The sequence below is a fragment of the Natator depressus genome, chromosome 26, assembly GCF_965152275.1.
Source record: "Natator depressus isolate rNatDep1 chromosome 26, rNatDep2.hap1, whole genome shotgun sequence".
NCBI classification, from domain to species: domain Eukaryota; kingdom Metazoa; phylum Chordata; order Testudines; family Cheloniidae; genus Natator; species Natator depressus.
Genome location: NC_134259.1, coordinates 7410286 through 7434772, shown reverse-complemented (window position 1 = coordinate 7434772; position 24487 = coordinate 7410286). Strand labels below are relative to the sequence as shown.

The following is a 24487-nucleotide window of genomic DNA, read 5'->3' as shown; positions in this document are numbered from 1 at the left end:
TTTAGTTAATGAAGACTTGAAAAAAAGGGACGATGAAACAGTAAAAGAAAGTGGATGGGTCCGGATGAAGAACTGTCACTGAAATCTACAGTACAACACAAATGATATCTTTTGATGAAGTTTCTTGCAAAGTTGCCTGAGTAGTTCTTGTTTTCTGAAAGACTGGCTGTTGGTCTCTGCAGATAGGATAAGACAGACAGTGTTTCAATGAGACTTTCTAACTTCACCAAAAGTACATAAGAAATTTTATTCCAGCTCAAAGTGGTCAAACAGGTTTACAATATAGAGATGATTTTTCAACTTTAAGAATCTGTTTTAAAGCTGGCATATTTCACCTTACAGTTGAAGTAGAATAGCATGAAATAGGAAAATACCGATTGTATAAAGCGGACCATATTCAACATTTTACGTTCTAGAGCTCAAACTAGAAATAAGCGAACAGTAAGATGGCAGATCAGTGTATATGTACCCAATACAGTACTCAGTAGTTGAAGATTTAAAACATTCACAATGCACTTATGCAGTACAGTACTTCATTTGCCGGACACGTTCATATCCTTTTCTAGCCAGTTTAGCCTTAAACATTAAAACATGAAGTATTGTATACAGTAAAGATTAAACAAACTTAACAAGCAATCCTTCTGCAGAAATTGGGATTTCTTTATGATTAGTGCAAACGTAAAGTACACAAGTCCGTAGCAGTGGGAGCTCCAGACCTGTTGGTGTCAAGATGGTAAAGCAAAGTCTCTGCAGAACCTGGGAAAAGTCTGCACCCCAGCAGGAGCTTTCTTCATGGTTATGTTAGTTGTACAGGATCTCTATTTGTTAGCTTGTTTTTGAAATCTGGAAAAAAGTTACATGGATTTCAAAAGCAATTTTTTTTTTTTTAATAAAATCAATTTATAAAGCAGGATTCAGCAGATAAGAAATATCAACTCTTCAAACAATTACCACTGGAAGGGTATTCCTGAAGCCATCATAGGTCAATTAGTAAAGACACACTCAGTTTTTTACAGACTGTGACGCTAGGCTTCAAAATACAATCAAATTAGGATTTAAATCCTGCTCTGTCAAGAAGAACCAACACCATCAAGAATGGATTATTTCCCACTCCCCTAAACCCTTTGTCAATATTAGTTGCTTTTTTTGATCCATAAACTGTGTTTCTCTTTTCCCAAAACAGGTGAGAACCACGTGTGTGGTTGCTGGCATTTCTTTATGCAAGTGGAGGAATGAGAGACTTCGCTTACTGACTGTACCCTAGCGAGTTGGGTATGCATATGGAGTCTGCCCATAAACCGTATCTTATCCAGTAACCACTCCGAAGTTTCCAGGGCAAACACATACTGCTATGTGCTTTCCACAATGCTAAGTATAATCCACCATAATTCCTGCCTCATAAAAAAAAAAAAAAAAAAAAAAAAAAAAAAAAAAAATCAGGGCAACAGATTTGAACATTTGAAATCCCGGACTTCCACAATACAGTACGTATTTTAGTTATAGAGTAATTCTTTTTTCCCCAAGTGGGTCTAAATATAAAGAGATCTAAATATAAAGAATCCTAAAGAATGTGAGCAAGCACCTGGATCTTGCTCCTTAAAGAAATCTTGCATCTAAGACAAGCAGGTTATTCTATAAAACACTATTCTCCTTTGACCGTAAATGTCACAGCAATGGAACAAAATGTATCTTGGGATACAATTCACTACTTTCTATGGCTGTCCTTTCCACAGGAAGGAAGAGCGTGTGTTCTTCGGCCTCAGTTGACTGAAGCCCCTTATACTTCCAATAAATTACTGTAGTGTGTATTTATTCTCTTGACAGTTACAGCTTTTACTACTGCTTCAATTAATCAATCCTTGTAGATCCCAGTATTCTTATAAGAATAAATATTTCATCACTTTGCTTTGTGACTGCTAGAAATAGGAAGTGCGGATTCCTAGCATCAAGAGATTAAAGCGTCACCCTTTGCCCATCATTGCTGACTAATACACCTGTACTCTCAACGCTGAGCTTGCTTTTCCTCAGTTGTTTCGCCAAGCATTTTGAAACTCTCAAGCCAAAGGACAATTTAAATTACTTGGCAAATGAACAAGTAAAATGAATACTTATACAAATGTCTTTGTGACCAGAGAAATAACTCATTCCCTATTTCTAAGCGATACTTTTAAATGCAGATAACTGAACTGAAGCCAAAGAAAATCTACATTAAAATACTGACCTTTTTCTTTTTAAAAAGAGATGGCCCATTTTGCCTAGGCATTAGGATGGTTCTCAAAGGATACTTGCATTTCAGACTCCTTTTGGTAGTTTTTATCATTGTACACATGGCTTGCCCTTCTCTTTTTCCCTGTTTGAGTTATATTTTTGGTTTCCTGGGAAGTGGATGCACACATGCTCCTCCTCCGTGTTTTGCAAGAGCCTCCTGCAACAGGAACACGCTCATTGTTCTCTTTCCTCAAAGCTGAAATTTGGATCCAATTTTCTGGTCTTTGATGAATGTTCTCAGATTCTTTAAAGATGGATGCATACATCGTCCGCCTCGATTTGCGAGCAGAATCTGACAAAGAGTTCTTGTGAATCTCAATAGGTATTTTAATCCACGCAAGTCCCTCATTTTCTGCATTTTTATGCAGCCTCATACTGCGTCTTACCTTTTTTTCATGATTCTCACTCGCCTTCAAGAAGGACTGCTCTATAGAGTAATGTAGATCACTCAACATTTCTGAGTCATTTTCTATTCGGGATTCTTGCTCATTAGTAAAGGAACCAGAGAGGTTGTTTCCAAGTGCTTCAAAATGGAGATTCTCAAGTTCAGAAAAGTAGATAGTGCTTCGCCTGCCTTTTCTTGAAGGCCTTTTGAACCCTTCAACATTGGCGTCACTGTCAGCTGTTCGTTCTCTCGCAAAGTCTGTAATAGAACATCCAGTTTGAGTATTTTCACTTACACCGATGTCCTGCAGGTTGAAGAACTCTAGCTCCTTTAGCATCTCGGAGTTATCTGAAGGATGATCGCTTTCCGGCAAACGTTCATTTTCTATTAAGACAGCTCTCTCTTTTTCACGTTCTTTATTGTCAGATGTATCAAATGGGGACGTGCTCTTAATTTCTTGCATAACTGTGTTTAGTCGTGGCAAAAGAGAATTTGATTTTACAATGACAGGTGATGTGTGTTTTGTCATAAGACTGGACTCAGACTGCTCACAGGTGGTCTTATCATTGCTGTCTTCTTCATTGGTCTGATTATTCACACAAACATCACTCTCTTTCCGTTCTAGCGACATTAAGGGTGATTCCAGCTCATTTTCTGTCTGAATGTTTTCTTGTATATTAAGCACCTCAATATTAATGGTTGAAGCAGGATCAGGGCCACTGTCTGATGACTGACACTCGATGCCACCGGTGCTGCTGGCTTCTACAATGTCAAGGTCTCTAGTGTTTGGACGTTTGTTAGTTATAGGCACTTTCCTTTGGTTTCTTCCAACCACTTTTTTCTGTTCAACGACTTCATTCATAGATCCTCTGTGGGCATTGGTGGATTTGGAATAATCTAAAAGGATATACAAAGTTTACAATTTGAAAAAGCTAAATTGACACAAATTTGCTTCGTTACACTCAAGAGAACACCTGAAAGTAAATGCAAAATTTCAAAAAGATTGCAATCAATTGAAACTAAGAAGTAAAGCCGCCACAGTATTTTACACCTCCTCCCAAAGAAAGAGCTGTTTCAAGTAGCTAACGTTGGTAGTTATTGTCAAAGCTATTCCGCACCGCTCATCCACCCAAGGATACAGTCTTTCTAGTCAGACCATTCTACAAATAATCAGAATTTTATAGGGAAGTTTCAACGAGACCGACTGGTTTCAGTCAAATTAACAAAGGCAGAGGGAAGCAGCATTCTTTCAGAAGAGGCCTGACATGTTCATGTGCATCAGGACCAGCTAGGCAATATCATTTCCATCATGGGCAGAATTATGAGCTGCCCAGAAACACTAATCCGAAAGAGGCTTTGATACTAGCATTTTAGATGACTCTTCATTTCTCGTTAAGTGAGGGTTTACTTGAAGTTGATTTGAGAGGTAAAATGTCACAGTTCCCAGTGGAAATATCACTCCAGATTGCGTTGACTGGGAACATTTAAAGGAGCCAGGGGTGCTGGTGGAGGAAAGCATTAACCCTTCCCTCTCATGGCTCAAAGAGAATTCTATTAATAGACGACATGCTCCAAGCTATCATAACCAACATGGCTGCAGGCCACCTGCCTTCTACAGTAGACAAGACACAATGCTGCTTCTAATCAGTCTGTCTTTTCTTCCAGCTGCTTAACTTACTATTGCACTATAGACTCAAGGCCCCCCCCGTGAAAATTAAATATTACAGTTCATGTTCTGTATGCCTCACTGTATTCAATTTAGCACTCTGCATCAAGCTTCCCACTTCTACTATTCCATTGGTTTCCCTCACACTTCTGTGCACTTCCTTTTATGATACACAAGCCTGAAATTCTCTTTTCTTTCAAATCCCTCAAAAAAAAAATCAGAACACTACCCAAGTCTCAACTGTCTTACCAAACTAATGAATTTTTAGTTTATAAATATCCTATTTCTTTCCAACCATAATATTTTTGCAGCACTGAGATAGTGATCTTCTGGCCATCCTGTCAACATGCCTGTATTGTTTGAGTTGTCCGAGAACTTAAGCTCCTGAGAGCAGGAAACCGATCTTCTCTTTTGTGCAGTGTGAAGCATATTGCTGGTTATTTAAATTAAAAAAAAAATCCAGTATTCCTGAGGCAGAAGTATCAGTTTTACTAAAATAGCTTTCGAATAGTTGACCCTCACTACCAGGAGACGAACAAGCTAGAGGTTGCAGTTTATAGAAAAAGAAGAACAGATCTAGATCTAACCTTCTGAGGTCACATGACATGGGGTCACAGGATCCCAAAATCCTGAGAACCCATTCTTTAGAGAACCAGTTGTGTGTGCATGCGCAGACTTACACTATATGTAAAATGTTAAAACAGAGGTAGACAGGGAAACATAAGATTTCCAGTTTGTTCATAGATGCTTACGACTAAAAACAAAAATTTTTTTTTTTTTTAAATCCCATCATGAGTTTGTCCAAAGCTCAAAAAAAAAAAAGGAGATATAATTTGGCAAGTGAGCTAATCAAACATCCTTTTGGCATATCAGTGATTAACGACATGCAGATTTCAAATTCTTCTAAGGTATTCACAATAACCTGGCCAATTTTTTTGTTTAATGTAATGGATAAAGTATACCCCTCTGGCCCCTCAGTTGTGTCAATCCGTTCATTTTAAAAAAATAATAATAATAATTACAGCAAACTAAAAATCACACAAGATAGCCTGAGGTTGAGGACCTAGCCAACCCCCAAAAACCCACAAAGTTTAGGATTGACCACCGCAATGATAGTCTGTCTTAACCTATCAGCCCATTTATCTGATGGGCTCTTCTTGTAACAATTTCAATTGCTACATTGTACGAGTTCAGTTTTATCCAGTTTGGGGCTTTGTAATAGCACCATAGATTCCTGGATCATATCACGGAAGTACGATCCTTCCCCTCTCTTCTCCCCGCCCCGCCCCTTTCTCCAGGATTCCTCTTCACAAGATGATAAAGGTCAGATTTATTAGACTTTTTAGGTATGCGCAGAAGCTAGAAAGTTAACAGCTTTTACAGTTTTAGGATTGACTGAAAAAGTCAAAGTGGCTGAAAGGGAGAAAGACTATATTACCTGAGAAGAGCAAAACGTGGGTCTGAGGTGAGTTCGGAGAAGATGGTGCTGAAGAGAAGACCTCTGGGATCTCAGGAATTGGGCTCAAAAGGGGTTTCTTGGAAGCTACTTCTCTCTGACCATACAAGGATTTTTCTACCTTTTTCTTTCCTCTTTTTCCTCCATAGCCTCTAAGTTTTACCTTCTGAAAAGGTTTAGAAAAAACCAAGACAGTATTGTTACGTTTTTCAATAAATCTACATCAACTAACAGCTTAATTTATAGGGAGAAGCATACATTTAGGTAATATTTTAAGAAAATAGGGTGTAACTGGAGCAAAGTTATTCATTGTTGAACACAACAACAACTGGTATGGGAGTTACATCTTAGAAAAAGCTTAAGGGGTCCTTTCTGTACTGTACTGCTGTACAAGGTTTCCCCTGCCTTTCATAAGAGAGGTCTTGAGGAAAAAAGGTATAAAAATACAGGTATATAAAGGCTACTCGGCCCAGCTTCACCCGCGGTACAGGAAGGGATTAGGGAAAGTGAGACACCTATAAGATAAAAAAAGTGTGCTGGCAGTGGCATAAAAAATAAACTCTCCAAAAAACTTTTACTATGAGCAGATCTCGTAATTATAGAAGACATCCATGAGAAATTAATTTCAGGAGATATCGAGAAAAGGAAACATTAAGTGACGTATTCACAGAACTGCAGTGTGCCGTTACTTACTGGTGTCCTTTTGGGGGCAGATTTGTTTTCCTTTCCTTTTTCAACCTTGCTCTTTCTTAGCTTCTTAATATCTTGAGCATTTTTGGTCAAGATGCTAACACCAGTCTCTTCTGAAATGTTGATATGCTGTTGAGGAACATCAATTCTTTTTAAAAAAAAAAAAAAAAAAAAAAAAGTACACAATACAGACCAGAAGCCATAACAATCTCAAAGTTATAAATCTTATGTTTACTTCACTTGATTAATCATAAAGTCATGATAGATTTACAAAGCCTACCCCCAACCCCATGCAGTTATATAGTGTCCTTTTTTAATAGGAATTTTAAGAAGGGTGGGTTGGTCTTCTGGAGTATCCTGTTTCCTCACTGAAGTGCCCCAACCTGTAACTAGAGCTATACACCTCTATGGAGCAAGTCTAGTAAGGGATATTATTGGAATGTGTTAGAATCCTGTGCAAGAAAACTGTGAACCTCAAGTTCCTGAAAGCAAAGCAATGTTAATAGGTGGGCGTCATGCTGCTATGAGGCTACTGGGCAAGCAAGTTAACACATCAATTAATACTTCTTTAATATTGCTGCCTGGGAACAATCCATCACTACCTGCAGCATACTGACCTACCATGCACACATATATCCTGAAGATCTTACAGCAATCAAAAAAGTTTTATAGTGAACAGGAATAAAATTTGAAAATCATCAAGAAGAGTTTATAATTATGCAAGATTGAGTGCGGAACAAGTAAATCAGGTTTTAAAATAAAATTATGAAAGCATACACCATTTCGTTAATCGTACCAATATTTATTTGTAAAATTGGGACGCTCTCAATCATTTGTCACCAACATCTACCAATACAAAGAGTGGATAAAATTTGAGTTATTTGGAAGTTCAATAAAAATTACCAAAAGAAAATATTAAACATACTTACCTTTCTTTTAGTAGAGGACCGGGTTATTCTGGGACAAGACGTTTTGTTATCAAAGGAATTAATTTCTGTTAAATACATTGGAAAATAAGAATCTTGGTTAAACTATGTAAGACCAGCAGATATCTCTGTCTTAGGAAGTCTCAGATATAGCTCCTCTCACTATACACCTTGTCTCACCTTCTTTTAATTACGCTTATTTGTTTAGTGTATAAAGTATGCCAAGCCCTTTAAAAAAAAAAAAAACATACAATACAGCCTTTGCCCTGAAAAAATTTACAGTTGTAAATTGAAATAGGGCAAGCAGGTACAAGCAAAACTGACGGGCTTGGGGCAAGGAAAGGGAGGACAAAGATTACAGCAGCAAGGTAACGTGGTTACTTAGAAAGAGGCATGCACATACCTTGTTTATTTTTGTAGTTTTAATTTGTTTTTGGCTTGTGTTTGTTGTTTACATTGTAAAAATCCCTATATTAATACAGACTTCAAAAACAAACAAAAAAACCCCCAAAACAAACATATATCCAAGTTACTAAGCCCGGTTCATCTTGGACCTCACAGTTAAAGAGCCAGATTTTACCAGGAATTAATGTTGTCCGAGAGATTGATCCTGTACCCAGTCGGGGACAATGGCAAAGCTCCCACTGATTCAATGTGCATGATCAGGCCATAAATTAGTAGGTCTAAACCAAAGGTAGGTTCAGGGATAGAAGAAATACGTTTTAGGCAGAATGTGAAACCAAGTCCTAAATGCTTGCTGATAAAACCTTTATGCTCCACCACCCACATCATGCATTTTTTACATGCTGATCACACTAGGCACTCAGTTATTAAAAACATGAAAAACAAGCAGTAAATTCAACTTCGACCAGGCACACACAAACAAATTCTGAGGTTTCAGTGAGGTTGAGATGGCCTACAAGCCAGTGAACAATGAACATTTCTGATGCTTCAACGTTATGTCTTGTTTATCCCAAAGTTATTTTCAAGTTTTATCAAACAGCAGCATTAAACATATTTCAATATCAAATGTAAGTATGTGTCTTGGCATCTTTCCCTAAAATTTTTCATTAATTAAGACACACAAATGCTAAGAGATATCAAATATACAAACTAAGAAGCCATATTATAACCCAACTTTACCTTTCATATTCTCCGGGACCGCTACAGACTCTTGAAGAGGCTTAACATGCTCCTGTATTTAAAATAAATAAATAAACAAACAAACAAACACACTTCTTTCAATATTTCAAAAACCTGCTTAAAACAGCATATGAATGGCCTAATGGAATTCTCCTTCATCCTGCAAAGAGGAACTTAGTAATTGTCACACGTAGAGACATTATGAAACATGGTACAAGTACGAAAGGCCCAACAAACAAAACGAGGCTAAATCCCACATACTTCCAATATTGTAACAGAATTGTAACAGGCAGAACAGCTATGCAGGATGCCAAGGGCAAATGAAGCAAAATATTGTGTATTTAAAGAGTAACCATTCCAAGATGTCAAATCAGTCCAGATTTTAACATTTATATTTTTTTTTAAAAAAAGGAACAAAAGGGAACAATAAAACTGATTGTAGTGACCAAGAAGCCATTGTAATAATTTAAAGCAAACTCACATCATCACCATCACAGTCATCAAAGTTTGGCTGGGATAAAGATTCTCTCATAGGACTTATTACTTTGGAAGGGCTATCGCTTTGTGATCCTGGGTTACTGATTGGGGTCGCTCCTTTACGCAATGGTGTATTTGCAGGCAAGGTTTTATCAAATACTTCTGGGCTTAGATCCTCTCCAAAAGTAACTTTCTTTCTCTTCATTGGCTTTTCAGAGCTGTACACATCTGTTTTGTCTATTGTTTTAGCATTGCTTGTATCTGTAACAGAAGATATTAAATTCATGGTGACCTCAAATGCGATTAATGGAAATATTTTACTTCAAGTCTCTAAATAAAATAAGAGAATTTAAACAGGCAATTGTTTCAAGCACAGAATTCCTAATGAAGTCAACAGGATTTTTCAGTATGGATCTACAGTATTACAGATTTGAGAGCTACGGAAAGAGGAGACAAAAATATAGAAGGCATATTTGAGTTTCTTGTAAAACGAGAACTGAAGATTAATTGCTTTATGGTTTTTTGGTAGGAAGAAATAGAAAACTATTGACTACTAAAAAAAAAAGGAATCCCATAGTCACTCTTTTATTAGGATCCCTCTGAAGAAGCTACATAATAGGCAAGATAGACTGCCACATTCTGATGTATCCAAATATTGCTTGAAAGTTAGCATTAATACGATGGTTATGGCGAAAATGTTAAGACAATATCAAATGTAAGTTATCACCTTACAGCACTTCAGTCGCCTGCATGCTCGTCGTCTCAGTCCAACCTGGGAGGGCAGTTATCCATCCACCACCACTGCAATGAGCATCTTTTAAATGGCTAAAGAGATTGAACTACTACCTATCAAAGACAGTCACTTCAGAAAAGAAGTGAGATACATTGGTTGGGTGGTGTGGAGAACTGCTCATGTTTCTAAATTGTGGCATGTTTATGGAAGCGAGCATTATAGTAATCTTGCATATATAGTGCCTTTCATCCACTGTGCTTTACCAACTAATAAATTACGAGCAAGATTGTGGCCTGGGCTGCATATAACTCAGTTGTGCCTCTGTACAGCCAACCTGGACCTTGGCTCCGGGTGCAAGGAGATAAATGGATGTTGTGTCGCTGCTTTTCCATCCCCACACCCTAAGCACATTTTTGGTTCCATCCCCGGCCCAATATGCCAACCAGTGTAGCTAAGTCAATAAACATGGGTAGAAGCTTGCTTTTGGTATGGGCCAGTAGCAGATTACAACTGGGGCAGGAAAGGAGTTATGCCTATGTGAGACAATTCCTTCCCTGCTGCAACACTTGGGTCTAGCCCTCACACACTCCACCTTCTTCCATCATACAAGTGCAGTCACCACTGGGGTAAGACATGGTCATTGTTGAATAGCCTGCATCAATCCTACACAGTAGTTTAAGACAAAGCAAACCAAGTCATATCTAACTGACATTACAGGAGTAGCTTAGATAGGCAGAATTCATAGTGCAATAGGAATTTGGCTAAATCTGTAATCTGGCCAGGAAACAGAAAAATACCTGTTTTCTTCTGTAATAAAACATTTAAGAAAAGAATCATGGAATTTTTACAACTAAGTGGTCAGAACCTCAGTTTGACATAGTACCGTGAAAATGGCACCTCCAGCATTACTGTATGCTCTGAACTATTAAGTACCGTGTCAGAGGGTAGGAAGTTTGCTACTAAACAAATCAATTAACACTTCCTGGTCTTAAAAGTTCTCCATGTTAAGAACTGACTCAATGTCCAACAGGATCACAGGCCAAAAAGGAACTTCCTTTATCTACTGTAAGCCCCCCTGTCATTTGCAATTTCAGACAGTCAGTATATAAAAAACTCTACCATAACCTATTTTTCCCAAAAAACATTTGAACTTGGAAAGTATTTTAAAAAAGTTATATCCCAAGGATATGGCCATATATTAAATATTCAATTTTCTTACATCTTCTCACAATTAAAAAAGAAAAATTAAATGGGCACTGTCAACTTAAAGTCATGTTTCCATCTTCAAGTTTTGTACCTGTTGTATTACTGCAAAAAGATTGCTGAAAGTAAGAAATTAGTGATAGCGTCTTCCTTCCCCCACCACCATTCACTTTGAGAATTTGACAGCACTTTTCATATAGCCAGTTTCCTCTTTTTCTTGGTTCGTTGTACCGCCTATCCCATAAAATAGGATCATTTGTGCACTGCTTACTTACACACTCTTTCCTCAAGTTCTGCAACAAAGCGACCAGTAGCAATAGCATCAAGTTCAACTTGACAGCGTCCCTTTTAATTAATAGGAAATAAAGTTTGTGCCAGTTTAGGAACGTATAAAAATTTCTGACCTGTTTGCAGTTCTTCGAAACTTCTTGAGAGATCAGAGAATAAGAGAGGTTCGTTTCCTTCCATGCCAGTAGTATTGCTTGTGTGTTCCTATTAAGATCAACAGCGTTACTCTTGTCTAATCAATGCAGTAATGTAATACCTATATTGTTATAATGCTTGCCTGTTCATGTTTAATCTATCCAGCGTTCACTTTTGAAAAAGGTGAATTAAAGTCATTTTCTTTAAGTTTCAGGAGTAGCAGCCGTGTTAGTCTGTATTTGCAAAAAGAAAAGGAGTACTTGTGGCACCTTAGAGACTAACAAATTTATCTGAGCATAAGCTGAAGCGAGCTGTACCTCACGAAAGCTTATGCTCAAATAAATTTGTTAGTCTCTAAGGTGCCACAAGTACTCCTTTTCTTTCTTTAAGTAATTCTTAGTAATCAGCATAAACTGAGCATTAGATAATCTTGTTTTTTAGAACGTGTACTGTACACGTTGAAGGCCCCCTAAAACTTTGGAAATAAATCAAGACAAACCTCGGACACGAAAAAAGGTCAGACAGACTCCTTTTACAACACTAACAACTGTTTAACACAACTTCCAATGCATTGTGTTAGACCATTAGTCAAAAAAAGATGCTTCTTGGAAAACATGGCTCAAATTTAAAAACACCAAAAACCACACGTTACTGAGTAGCGAACACAGTAATGCTCCTTTAATGTTTCAAGTTTATATTTATGAGATCAATACACTGACCTTCACGCTTTCCATCAGTAGTTTTACTGGTGTTTTCTTCAGAACAGATCGAAGGCAGGAAGAGCCGTGATGGGATTGTTCACTGGATGGAGGGTTTCCCTTTTGCGGTGTCATAACAGGTGGCATGGTTTCATCAAATATCTCCAAGCTCAGTTCTTCTGCAAAGGTAACTTTCTTTCTGCATAGCTCTGATCTAGTATTACTTCCAACGTCTTCACTGATACACTCAGAAGTAAAGTCTTCAAAACGAATATAGAAATATCAAGATTTAAGGGCTTCAGACGTAACGTTAAAAAATTCAGCGTTTGTTGCAATACATGCATGCTGCTACTTAGTCTCAAAAGCTGCTTAAACGCGTGAATTCCTCAAAAGCTAGGTTTTTGGAGTTGTGGTCTCCATTAGAGATGGATTATGTATGAGTTACCACCACACAATATCAGGTATGGTTGTTTATTTCCTGTGTTTAAAATATAGCTGCTATAGTACTGCAATTATTTTCTTTTCAATTAAGATTGTGTCAGCATTTCTGTTATACTTCCCTATTTTTTGGAGGTTTAACATGAAGTTAAGGGAAGCGGTCGCTAAGAGATGGATCATCATACTTTTATGAGAAATCTATGTTAATCAGAAAAGTTCCTCAATTACAATCTCACCTTTCTTAGAGTCTAAGGATACTTCTATCTCAAGGTATGCTTCAATTCATTACTATTTATGTGACATAAAACTTTACGAAACACATTCCACATTGTTCGACTAAACATTTTGAGAACTGAAAAAACTGGTTTATATGAGTACTTAGCTTTTAGAGCTGTAGTACTTAAAGAAGGAAGGGAAAATTAAGATATGAATGAAGAAGCATTGAAACTTATTAGAATGTAAATTTGTAATGTGTTGTAGTACTTGTTAGTTATAAAATAAAGCTTTTTAGAAGATCAAGGCGTTTTAAAGGTAACACCATTAGATGCTCAGAAAAACAAAGCAAGTTCAGAGTGATTAATAAATATCAAAATTACAGCAAAAGAATCATTTACAGGATGAGACTGTTTCCTATCTTTGGGTTATTTTCTTTTCTACACTCTTGAGAATCTCCTATTACTCTTATTGGGTCCTAATTTCCTATAGAATTCTCATTTGAAAGAAGCATTTCCAATATTGTAGTTTACAGCAAAATGAGCTGCATAAATCTGCAAACCAGATTAATTTGAGCTTCCTCTAAAGCAGCAATTGAATATTACTTGTTCATTCGTGGCACGTTTTTTGCCAGCATTGGTAATACAGCACAAAGCTACATTGACTTCTGTTGCATTTGAAAAACTCCTAATCAGAAAGAGAGAGCATCACTGCTTGTGAAATGGAAACGTAATTAATAAGGCATATTTAGTTTTTAAAGCTTCTAACAGAGTATTAACAGAAGTAGTGATGAATCTTCTTACTGCGTGGTGTCTTTGGGATGCCCGTTAGTGGCATAATCTCTAAAGATAAGCTTCCAGATTCACTAAGTGGTGGCGTACAGGGAATTTCCTAGAAAAAAGGAAATTATAGCTCTTTTTACAAGAATACTGATATGCAAGGAAACACAGTAAAACAGTTTTCAAAAATATATAAAAAAAAAAAAGTCATGGATATTTTTAAAGCAAAAACCTGAACGCAGCTTCATTACTCAGTTATTAGAAGTGAACCATAAAGAAAATTTATTTTGTTTGTGCTCATTGAAATTTGTTTCTATGTCTAAAATAGTCTTTTTAAAAGGAGTGGTTTCAAATGCTTGTTTTTCACCTCTGATCCTCAAGGGAAGACAAAGAGGAGCTTCTGGAGGACAAGAGTTGAAGCTCTCAATCCTAAACTAAAGGGATGGGGTGCTGAAACTTTTACAAAAAAGCTTTTCTCCTAAGTGTTTGCCAAGTGTTTCAGTTAAACCGCAAATAACCTTTTTGGTTCTTGATTTAAGTTTCCTGACTCAACATCCTCTCCCCACAAATACTGAATTCCAGTCCTCAAACACACACAGGGAAGCAAGACCTGGTATTTCCAATGTAACAAAAATAAAATAAAAACAAAACCAACCCCTCCTCCCCAATTTTAACAGGAGACACGCCTGAGGCCTATATATAAAGAAAGAAGAGGACAAAATATTAAAAGGCTTTGCAGTTCACTTGGAAGACTGAGAGTACAGGACCAAACTGCTAACTTTCTATTCTATCTGTAGGTAAGGACTGTTCAGCTACACCTGTGAGGTAACTATTGGCAAATGGTGACTTTAATAGCAACTGCTGCTTATGGTATTTTCCCTTTTTCTTTGAGCATATAATGCATGTTAAAGAGTCACGTAATATTCCTTCTGTAGGAATACAGTTTTCATTATCACATTACTAGTCTCTTTAGTTGACTTTATTGCCACAAAATATCAGCAAGGACAAAAGCTTATCAGAATTCAAAAGAGGATTTGAAGTTTATGTCAATGAGAAAAAAAAATCAGAGGTACATTCGCAAGGAATAAAAATACGAGAAATAAAGTATGAATATATTTCAGGGAACAAGTTACCCACTAACTGATGTGGGTTAGGAAGAAACTTCCCTAAGGGCTGGTTTTTATTGCAGGTTACTTGCATCTTCCTCTGGAGCTTCTGGTGGAGGCCACTATCAGACAGGACACCTGACCAGTGGCCGAGCAATTCTGATGTATGGCATATCTTAAGTAGTGCTTGTATTACATCCAGTCGCGTTTCTCTCCCCTCTTCCTTTATTTGTGCAGAGGCAATAACATGCCTTTTTCCTTGAGGAGGAGAGGCATGGAGAACCTTTGTTTTACATCTCTTCTGAACCATTACATTAGTTAACAGACATGTTCAAATTTGTCCACATGAATATCGTAGTTGTAACAGACAGAACCGAGAGCACACATGGAAGGTGTGCTTCCAACGAAGAGGTATTGCTCTGTATCGTTATCATCAAGCTCGACCCTCCCGTAGAACTTTGAAGTTTGATTTGACCTACGTACAAGAAATCTTCAGAGGCCAAATGTAGTAAGTTACAAAATTAAAATATTCATTTCTGTAAATGAAAGTTGTGAATTAAACCTGTGTGTGATTACAAGACAAAAGATAACATTGTCTATTAGAAGACTTTACAGCAGGCAAACACATTTTAAGCCTACTTAAAACTGAACAAAACAAACAAAACCACACAACATCCACACTGTGTTTCGGGCCCATAATTCCTGGTGACAGAAGAGGAACTAAGGATGACGCAGGTGGGACTACATTTGAATGTATAGTCAATGCACCAGTGCCCCCAACAGATTTTTGCTATATTGGCAGTTCCACTGCTCACAATGTGAATTTAATTCCTACAAGAGGGATCTGCTGATGCAATTTCATAATTAATTCCCCTCACCCTCTTAAAGATATACACATACCTCTGAAATTATAGCAGTAGTAGTTTCAATGATGGGCACCTCCTCTGGTGGAGAGACAACCTTGCATACCTGGATACTGGCTGCAGTTTTATCACCATTAGTTAATTTTTCTTTCAAGTTTTCCCCATAAGCAACACTCTTGCGTTCAGATGTTAACTCTTCACTCATCTGAGACCGTTCATGCTGTTTTGTAAAAGGTGGTTCGTTGACAGCTGCATTTGTAAGTTAATAAAATAAACAAACCTTAGATTTTCCATGTAGGTCATTTACACCCCTTCACTGCATAAGGTAAGCTAGAAGTCTCTCTAGAAGTCAGACAAAATTAAGAACATCCTTTGAATTCTATTCTGCAAGTAGTACTGTGTTACTTATTTTCATATTCTTGGGTGTTTTAAATAAAGCAAGCCACCAAAACTAGATGGTTATTTTGTGGATGGCATGGAAAGCCGTAGCATAAAGAAGGGCTCAGGTAAGTAATGAAGTAGAATATAGCAATGTAGTTTCTGGCATCTTTTCTATACTTGCCATTGAGCCACGTTGACTTTTCATGTGCAACATTTATTAATTTCCTTTTCCTATTGGATGGCTTAGAGGCCTTACAGGATAGGGCAATTTATCAATAATTTGGAGTTCTTTCAGCATTTGGGTATGTTAATTATACATTTTATTTCTTTGATAAAATTTCCGAATACTACTGCATTTTTGAAGAAGGTACTGGACACCAATCTTCACACAACTGGTATTGTTACCAGAAATGTAAGGACCAATCCAATGACTTCAGTCTCTAGATCCATGAATTCATTATGGAAGAGGGGCGAACAATAAAAACAGTGAATGAAAACACATTCAATGAAAAGTAAAAGACAAGAAGCCTGATTAACTGTCCAAAATGTATATTAACCATAGTCAGAACAGTACTACATAAAATTTGATAATGTAAAAACTCTCAGAGAAGTCACTTAGGCAACAGATAAACACGCTGGAGCTTTCAGTTAACCTACCTTCCCCCCCCCTCCCCCCCGGTGAAACCATGACTCAGGATTCATCTTGAAACTGGATTATTACAATAGAACAATTATTTATGGTTACTATTCAGACCAAAATTAAATTACCATCAACATTACTGACTTTTTTTGGTTGCAGATATATATTACTTACAATAGCCTGCTGCCCGGGACACACACTCCTCCTGCGAGAGCCCAGGAAAGCAAGCCCTGTCGTCGTCCTCTTGCGCGGATTGAAAAGATGACTGGAAGGCAGATATTCTATCCTTTAACGAGCCAACATTTTGATGTTTAAAAGGGCTGGCCTGTTAGGACATGAAAAAATAATCCATTTATGCTCTTTAAAAGTTGAAACTTACAAATGCTGAAGAGGAATAAGTATGTTAACACAACAGCACAAACTTAATCAAAGAGACAAATAAGTGCATTTTAAAACGGCCTTGTGTTTCACTTGGATACTGCCCCCGAGTTCTATGATGAAAAATGTAGAAAAGGGATTAATCTCAAATATACTGCTACACAACAATACAGTCTGACTTCCTTTCTCCTCCACTCATCCCTCCCTCATCCCTACAGTTTGCCTATGCCCGCCCCATTCACATTCATGTAAACTAAATTGTACAAGTGACAGCATTTTTCTATATTTTAGACATAACTACATACAACACTGACATTTTATTACAAACAAACAAAAACACCTAGAACTCCCGAAAATTAAATCAAATCAACCTCCAGTTATACCTCAGAAGAAGAGGAAAGAAAGAGTGGACAGTTAAAAATTTGACTTCAGTGGCACGTTAGAGTGATGGGTCCAGTGAAATGAACACTGGACCCCAGGTCTTCAATATGGCCATAACCTCATGATGCACACAAGCAGGCACTTTATGATGTAAAAGCATGAACTGAACATATGTAAAAAGCAACTACACCTTAAAGTGATATCTTACAAGATATTAACAGATACATACACTATAATTTTAGATTTCAGAGTAGCAGCCGTGTTAGTCTGTAGTCGCAAAAAGAAAAGGAATACTTGTGGCACCTTAGAGACTAACAAATTTATTTGAGCATAAGCTTTCGTGAGCTACAGCTCACTTCATCGGATGCATTCAGTGGAAAACTTTGTTTGTGACTCCATAATTAAGGCTGTGTTTTGTTTTGCACTTAAAACAGGAATCCAGCCTCTTACGTATGAAAAATATCAGCCTTTTCCAAACTAACGGCACTTTAAGATCCATTACTTCATCCAGGAGTTAAAAGTAATTAAAAACTGGGCTCATTAAGAAATTTAATATGTATGTTTTAAAAAATATGCCTTGAACAGGCTTAATACTTTGTAACTATTGCAAAAACCAAACATTACAAATCCAAGAAATTCAGGAGCTATATGTACACCTATAGGAAATCCAAAAATGTAAAGGTATGACAATACCCACATAAGGCATCTAGCCCTGTAGTGACACCATGAGAGGAAAAAAACCATGAAAAAAAAAAAAAAAAATAAAAATGAATGATTCTTTAAAGTCAGTCTAATATAATTGGGACCACACCCACTAACATGCCTTTGTCATTATTATACTGTTATTGCAAGACAGAGTGGAGATTCTTTGGGCAACTTACATGTGCATCTCCATACTGGAAAATGCTCCGATTTATTCTAAACATAACCTTAATTCAGAATGTCCTGGGCTTGTAATGCTTGGTTTTGACATCATTACAACATCGCTGTAATATTTTTTATCTTTAAGTTTCTACTATCTACTCCTAACCTTTCCAGTGTTTAAAACTTGTTTTAATATTCCAATACAGAACAACGTTTTTCAATCCAATAACCCAAACAGATGTACACATTTTGAGGTCGTTTCACAAATGGGCTGTAAAGATTAAGCTGTAAAAATGGCCTCAGTCTGTTCTAAAGCAAAGTTTTTAAGTAGCCCTCATCTAACATGTTTTCCTCTAAGATTTTTTAAAAGGAGGTTCATTAACATTACTTGAGCAACAAACATACAAGAAAATAGCTAGCAAACCCCAGGGTGGGGTATGGGAAAACGGGAAAGAATGAAGAGGGGTTAACAGTTTTTGAAGTGTAGCTTTACCGTCACAGTGTTTTAAGCTAACCCTTTTTCAATATATAATAATCTGAGTTACTAAAATACATCTATTGGAGGCAGTTGGCCTCAACTTTAGCTCCCCACAATTCTCAGTAGAAAAACTGTTAAGTATCAGACGTCAGTCCATTGTTATTTCTATTTTTGTTTTCTTCCTTCAGACTTGCCTTCTCTTTCCTTCAGTCCAGTTTAGACCTGCTCTACACTACCGTTAGGTTGACATAAGACACTTTACAACAACCTAATTATGTCACTGTACACACTACAGCCTCGCTCCCACCGATGAAAGTGCCCTAACTCCACCTCCATGAGAGGCTTATGTTGATGTAGTTAGGACAATGCAGACATTGCATTCCTTACATCAGCTGTTTGCTGTCTTGTCAGTTTCACAGCTCTGCTGCAGCAGTGAAATTCACAAGAAAGCTCAGCTCCTGGCTCCCAAGCCTAGCTGCTGCCAGATCCCCCCAAGCCAACCTGCCTCCCAGGCTCCTGGCTGGGAACCGTGCTGGGAGACGAGAAGCCCAGGGGGGCAGCTGGGCTCCAGTGGCGAGCTGAGAGCTCTGGCTCTCGCCCCCCTCACTGTCCTTCTTCAGTCAGTGGAAGCACTCCTGGTGAGGACACGCACCACCAACAGGTGGGTAGTGTGGACATCAGCCACCGCAGTAATTACTGCGGTGACTAAGTCAACCTAACCTCGCTCAACTAAGATGGTAGTGTAGACATAGCCGGATTTTCTCCACATTCAAAATCTAAACTAAAAAAAGAAAAAAAGCTTTTGACTATAAAAGTGAAATGGTGAACATTGTCACATTCATTCAAGACACGATAAATATCTGAAGCGGATTTCCTCCACCAGCCATATTGCACAACTCTGAAAAAAATTCCCACCTTTGTGAAAGGGTCTTTGGTTCTGTTTGTCCTTTGTTGGGCAAGGTATCGAATAAGGCTATTATTTTCAGGGGAACCCCGTACTCCAATTGTAGATCTGCGTCTAAGTTTTAAAGCCAGGGATTTCCCTGGAATGAAAACAAAGCAAGAAGAAAAGCACAATGAAGCTTCAGGAGAACACTTACAAGTCTCTTACAATAGCACGGAAATTGCTTCTATTTCAAAAATGTAGGTGTTATACAACGTTTTATATTTGCAATGTTGTCTTCATAAGAAGGAAAAATAAAACAGCAAGCTTTTGAAACCTTGGTTGTGTATTACTTACTTCACAGGAACAATTAAAAGACTGTTAGACAAAGAAAACTTCACAACAGTTTCAGGGTAGGGGGTGCGTGTGTGTCTCTCTCTCTCATATGATATGTTAAAAAAAAAAAAAAACAAAAACAAAAAAAAAACACCACACCACAGTTTCCTCTCTGGATACAAAAGACCATCAGGCAAATAGTGCTGCGATGCAGAAAGTTAAGGAAACCAAGAAAAAAAGTCTTCACAGAAAGTAAAAACAAAAAGGCTTAAAGGAAAAACTTCCTCAAATCAATCTTTGGGCAATCCCTGGGTGTCCCTTTCCTTGGCAGCATGAATGTTCTTACACTCAACACTTCTCCAGAGTACAAGACCCAGGAAATAGAAAGTTAATGCTGCAATGATCAACATAAGCTTTCATGGGAAGTTCTGCTGGGTTTCCACAGGGTTTGGGGCTAAGAGTGGGAGAGAATGGTGCCACGCAAGACTACCCTCCCTCAGTTCTCTAGCATCGGAAAAAAACCCAAAACCCATGTATCCCCAAACTGAGGTCTAACACTGTTTGTTTCCCTGGGGGAACCATATTGACAGTTCCTAGATCGGTTACTGAACATGTTTTCAAACTGGTTTAACATCCCATCCTTATTTGCTCTTTTGTGCCTTTAAACAGGGACAGTTGAAAATTGTAATGTTCATGTAGCTAGAACATATAAAAGGCTGTGCTGTGGAATAATCACCATTACTTTATCCCGGTGTAAAATGATCATTTGGATTTCCAGAAGCCCTACCTACTGATTGTGAAATTGCACACTTAGTTGTACTTATGAGTCTGTGCCATTGACAGAAACATCAAAATTTGCTATAAAGTACATGGGATGAAGAAAGTTCCCAGTGTTACTTTTGCAAAATTTCCTCCAGCTGATCCTATTCCCCATCTCATGTTGGCTTTAGGAAGTCAGAGTATTTCCCCTCTACTCAAGAAAACATATGATTAATAGGAAATTACTCTACATGCCAAGTATAGCGAATGTTGGACAATTCTTCACAATTTCTCTCTCCTGCACTATTTCCAACTCACTGCTTATAAAACCTATACCAGAAATGCCCATTATGTCATATTACTCTGTGAATGAAACTGACATCCACCCAATCAGAAAATAAATCATTTTGCCATTTTACATGGTCATATCCATCTTTTTATATTGAACTCAGCATATTTGCATTATGGGTATCTTATGCTGTTTATCCATTACAGTATCATTTTGGTTTGATGAACTGTAAGTGAGATCCAGCAATATAAACAATCATACTTGAAGGCACCTTCAAAAATTTTAATCTTTTGGGTCTATGAGAAGCCAATTCTATTGCCCATTTCAACAGTACTTCCAGCTATGTCGGCAATCTTGGGATTTTTATAACAACTTTGTTTTGTTTTAATTTTTTAAATAGATGGATTTCAGCATAAATTAAGACCCTCAGATTTCAAATAAGTTTTCTTACTTGACAGCTTCCACCCACCACATTCCAATCCAATTTAACAGCATTTTTCATGTAAAAGTTGTCCCAAATGCCCTGAAATCTCTGGAGAGGGATTCATGTCCACCATTAAAAATTTAGGGGAATGTAAATTATGCAAGATACCAGGTGTGTTCTTGCTTACATATGAAGCACAATATTTTGAAAATTTTCATTTTTACAGTCACCTTATCAATCCTTACCTACAGATGGCTTAGCAGTAAAAGACTCTGGAGTAATCCCAAATTCAGCTATCGTTACATGAGCAAAATCAATAGGTTTCCTCATTAATTTCTCCGACGTTCCACAATTAGCTTTTACATCTGCTTCACCTTTGTTTGGTGTCAGATAGCTTGCCTCACCCAAAAATGTAGGTCTGCCTTCTGAAAAAGGACTTTGCAGTTTGTCTGATGTCAAAAAGGACAAGGAAGGTTCAAGTAAGTTTCCTTTTTGTTTAACAGAAAGGCTTTCATAAACTGCCAGTTTACTATCATCCTTACTCTTCCGATATGATTTTCTCCCTACGTATTTGTTGCATTTCACTCTGGGTTTCCGCACATTTGTGGGGTTCCTGCCATTTAAATTTTCCATTTCTGAAACCTTTGTGCTTTTTGATTCATCCATTCTGACAATCTTGTCTTTTGGAAGAGGCATAGAAGAAATATCTCCATCTTCTTCAATAATTCCTTTCACATTTTCTTTGACATCAGCAACAGTATTTATAATTTGTCTAGATTGTCTGCGCATAGTCAGGACTGTGTTCTGAGCTTCCAAAAAAATACGATCAGTCTTGTTGTTCTCTTGTAATCACAGCTCTGTCATTAAAAACATGTTTATGTTTTTTTGTAAAAGCAACAGCCACAACATGCAGACGCTGTAAAGCTGTTAGAAGATGCAGTCGTCCTTCCCATGGAGGGAAGGAAGTATGAAATGTTAGCTCCGAAGTTCACTGTAAATATCAGATATTATATGCACAGTATTCTGAAGTATGTGGATATCTGTATTAAACACACACAAAAAACTATGCTAATGCAACATTAGGATGGAGATTTCCAAATCACCAAAGTCAGAAAATTCAAGCCTCCCCCACCCCCACACATCTATTTTAAATCTTGCCCCTTTTCCAACACTTTTTTGTGTTAATACTACACAGTGATAATTTTCACGTGCAGTAGAGTTTTGGTTTATATATAAATCACTACTTAGATTTTTTTTTTGAGACTTTGAAATCTCGAGTAACAGATCTTCCACTTACTTTTGTCACATTGAAATAAACGTTAGATTTAAGCATGTAGAACTATAGATATGATCGCACTGGAGCTCTAAAGCTTAATTTGTGACACTTATCGCACACTGAATACTAGATGCATTTATTTCAATGCAAGATTGAGAGTTAAAGGTCTTCTCCCACACATACACAATTAAGCATTCAAACATATGCTGGGCCAAAATTTTCAAATAGTGAACGTCTAAAAAGTTATCCTCTTAAATCTATGTTTTGGCACCTAACTAAAATGGACTGATTTTACAAAAGTGCTGAGCACCCACAACTCCCACTGACTTCAAGATCTATTGGGAACTCAGCCAATCATTCATTGTAAAAGGGCTGCATTACTAAAACTTGCACTTTTATTACAACTTGCCCAGTCTAGAATCCAATGATCTTTTGGCAGATTTTGACAATGCCATACGAAAAAGAACGTACTAGCTGGTACTCACTTTCTTAAGGGAAATCTCCTCCCTCTGAGATAATGTTCATCTAAAGCATAACAGGACAAATCAGTTTGTTTATTTAATCAAAAAGAAAACATTTTAACACCCAAAGTAGGGCAATAGGATAGTGTCAAGTTAAACAGAACAAAAAAAATAAAATAAACCACCCAAAATTAAGCCCAGTATCGCACAAGTCTTGCACAATAGCACCACAACAATGCTTAAATAAGCTGTCACAATGTGACTAAATATTATTACACGAACATTCCAAAGTAACTAATGCTACAGCTCTTGATTATCAAAGCAGCCCCTCCCGTTTGAAAAGCTGAAGACTGCTTTGGTAGATGGCATAAGTAATGTGGGGAAAGGCAGAGATTGCCAAGTATTAAGAGTAGGTTGTTCCTTTAAAAAAAAATAACAGGTGCTTTTAAAGAAAAGAGCCTGCTGTACCATGCTGTGCACCTGTCAAGCAAAACCAAACACACAATCCGGTCCTTCCTTCCACATACCTACTTCTAATTGTTTTATTGTTCCCTTCTTGTGCTAACATCTGAAGTTAGATTCGATGCTTTTGGGGGTACAGGAGGTGTCCGGCATACAACTGGGCAACATAAAGAAACGAAAGGGGATGGGTAGAAAAGAGGAACGTTTGTTGGACGGGCACGCTCGAAGATTCACACCGGCTGGTGCACATTCCTCCCCCCACCCAAAGGAGGTGCAGGTAGCACAAAAAGAAAGGCAAGTAGACTGCACATGTCCTCAATAGTGTCACTGCAGTGTGTAGCAACAGCTGACAAAGAGGTCCTGCAAAGGGGTGGGGGGGGGGGGAGACTGCTCCCAGAGGGGCCGCAGAGAAGAGCCCCAGTGCCCAAGGGTCTATCAAGCAATTCCCCCCGACATATAGAGCCTGTTGTTCCCATGGACATTTTTTCAATTTCTACAGTACCCCGTCCCACTCTCTCAGATCCCCCATCCCCCCTCCCTCTCTCATATCCCCCTCCTCCCCCCAGCACCCCTCCCCCTTTCATATCCCTCCTCCCCACCTCTCCCCCCGTACTCCCCCCTCTCTCATCCCTGCTCCCCACCTCTACCTCTCCCTCTCTCATCCCTCCTCCCCCCCAGCACCCCTCCCCCCGCACCCCTCCTCCCCACCTCTCCCCCCTCTCATATCCCCCGCACCCCTCCCTCTCTCATCCCTCCTCCCCCTCTCATGCCCCCTCCAGCTCCCCTCCCCCTCTCATATCCCCTCCAGCTCCCCTCCCCCTCTCACAGCCCCCCACCTCACACACAACGGTTCCCGAATCCAGGACGACCCGACCGAGGGGAAAACTACGGCGAACGGGCTGGACCCGCCTCTCCATTCAAACTCATTCCAAGCCCTGCACCGTGCGTATCCCTCCGCATGGTCATCCCGCACCGAGAGCCGACCTCCCGCCTAGCCGCATCAACTTG

The 24487-nt window shown here is 38.2% G+C and overlaps 1 protein-coding gene across 1 annotated transcript; it reads right to left on the bottom strand.

The window, feature by feature from the left end:
• Nucleotides 1-233: 233 nt before the first annotated feature.
• CDCA2 (cell division cycle associated 2) lies at nucleotides 234-24420 on the bottom strand. The gene is made up of 18 exons (XM_074940111.1): nucleotides 24316-24420; nucleotides 23545-23636; nucleotides 23042-23081; nucleotides 21823-22137; nucleotides 21526-21729; nucleotides 19505-19632; nucleotides 16663-16813; nucleotides 15505-15716; nucleotides 13523-13610; nucleotides 12090-12328; nucleotides 11352-11439; nucleotides 9016-9272; nucleotides 8535-8586; nucleotides 7395-7459; nucleotides 6469-6594; nucleotides 5758-5941; nucleotides 2222-3550; nucleotides 234-843 (listed from the first exon to the last, which is right to left on the bottom strand). The coding sequence occupies exons 4-17, from the start codon at nucleotides 22067-22069 to the stop codon at nucleotides 2256-2258; spliced, it is 3336 nt and encodes a 1111-aa protein (XP_074796212.1). The 5' UTR covers nucleotides 22070-22137; nucleotides 23042-23081; nucleotides 23545-23636; nucleotides 24316-24420; the 3' UTR covers nucleotides 234-843; nucleotides 2222-2255.
• Between the last annotated feature and the right edge of the window lie 67 nt (nucleotides 24421-24487).

What these genes read in the sequence shown, in the direction of transcription:
- CDCA2 (XM_074940111.1), bottom strand. Translation starts at nt 22,069, where the DNA reads ATGCGCAGACAATCTAGACAAATTATAAATACTGTTGCTGATGTCAAA. An exon ending in TACTGCTAAGCCATCTGTAG is followed by an intron (nt 19,633 to 21,525) that starts GTAAGGATTGAT and finishes TTTTCATTCCAG; the next exon opens with GGAAATCCCTGGCTTTAAAA. An exon ending in GTCCCGGGCAGCAGGCTATT is followed by an intron (nt 15,717 to 16,662) that starts GTAAGTAATATA and finishes TTACAAATGCAG; the next exon opens with CTGTCAACGAACCACCTTTT.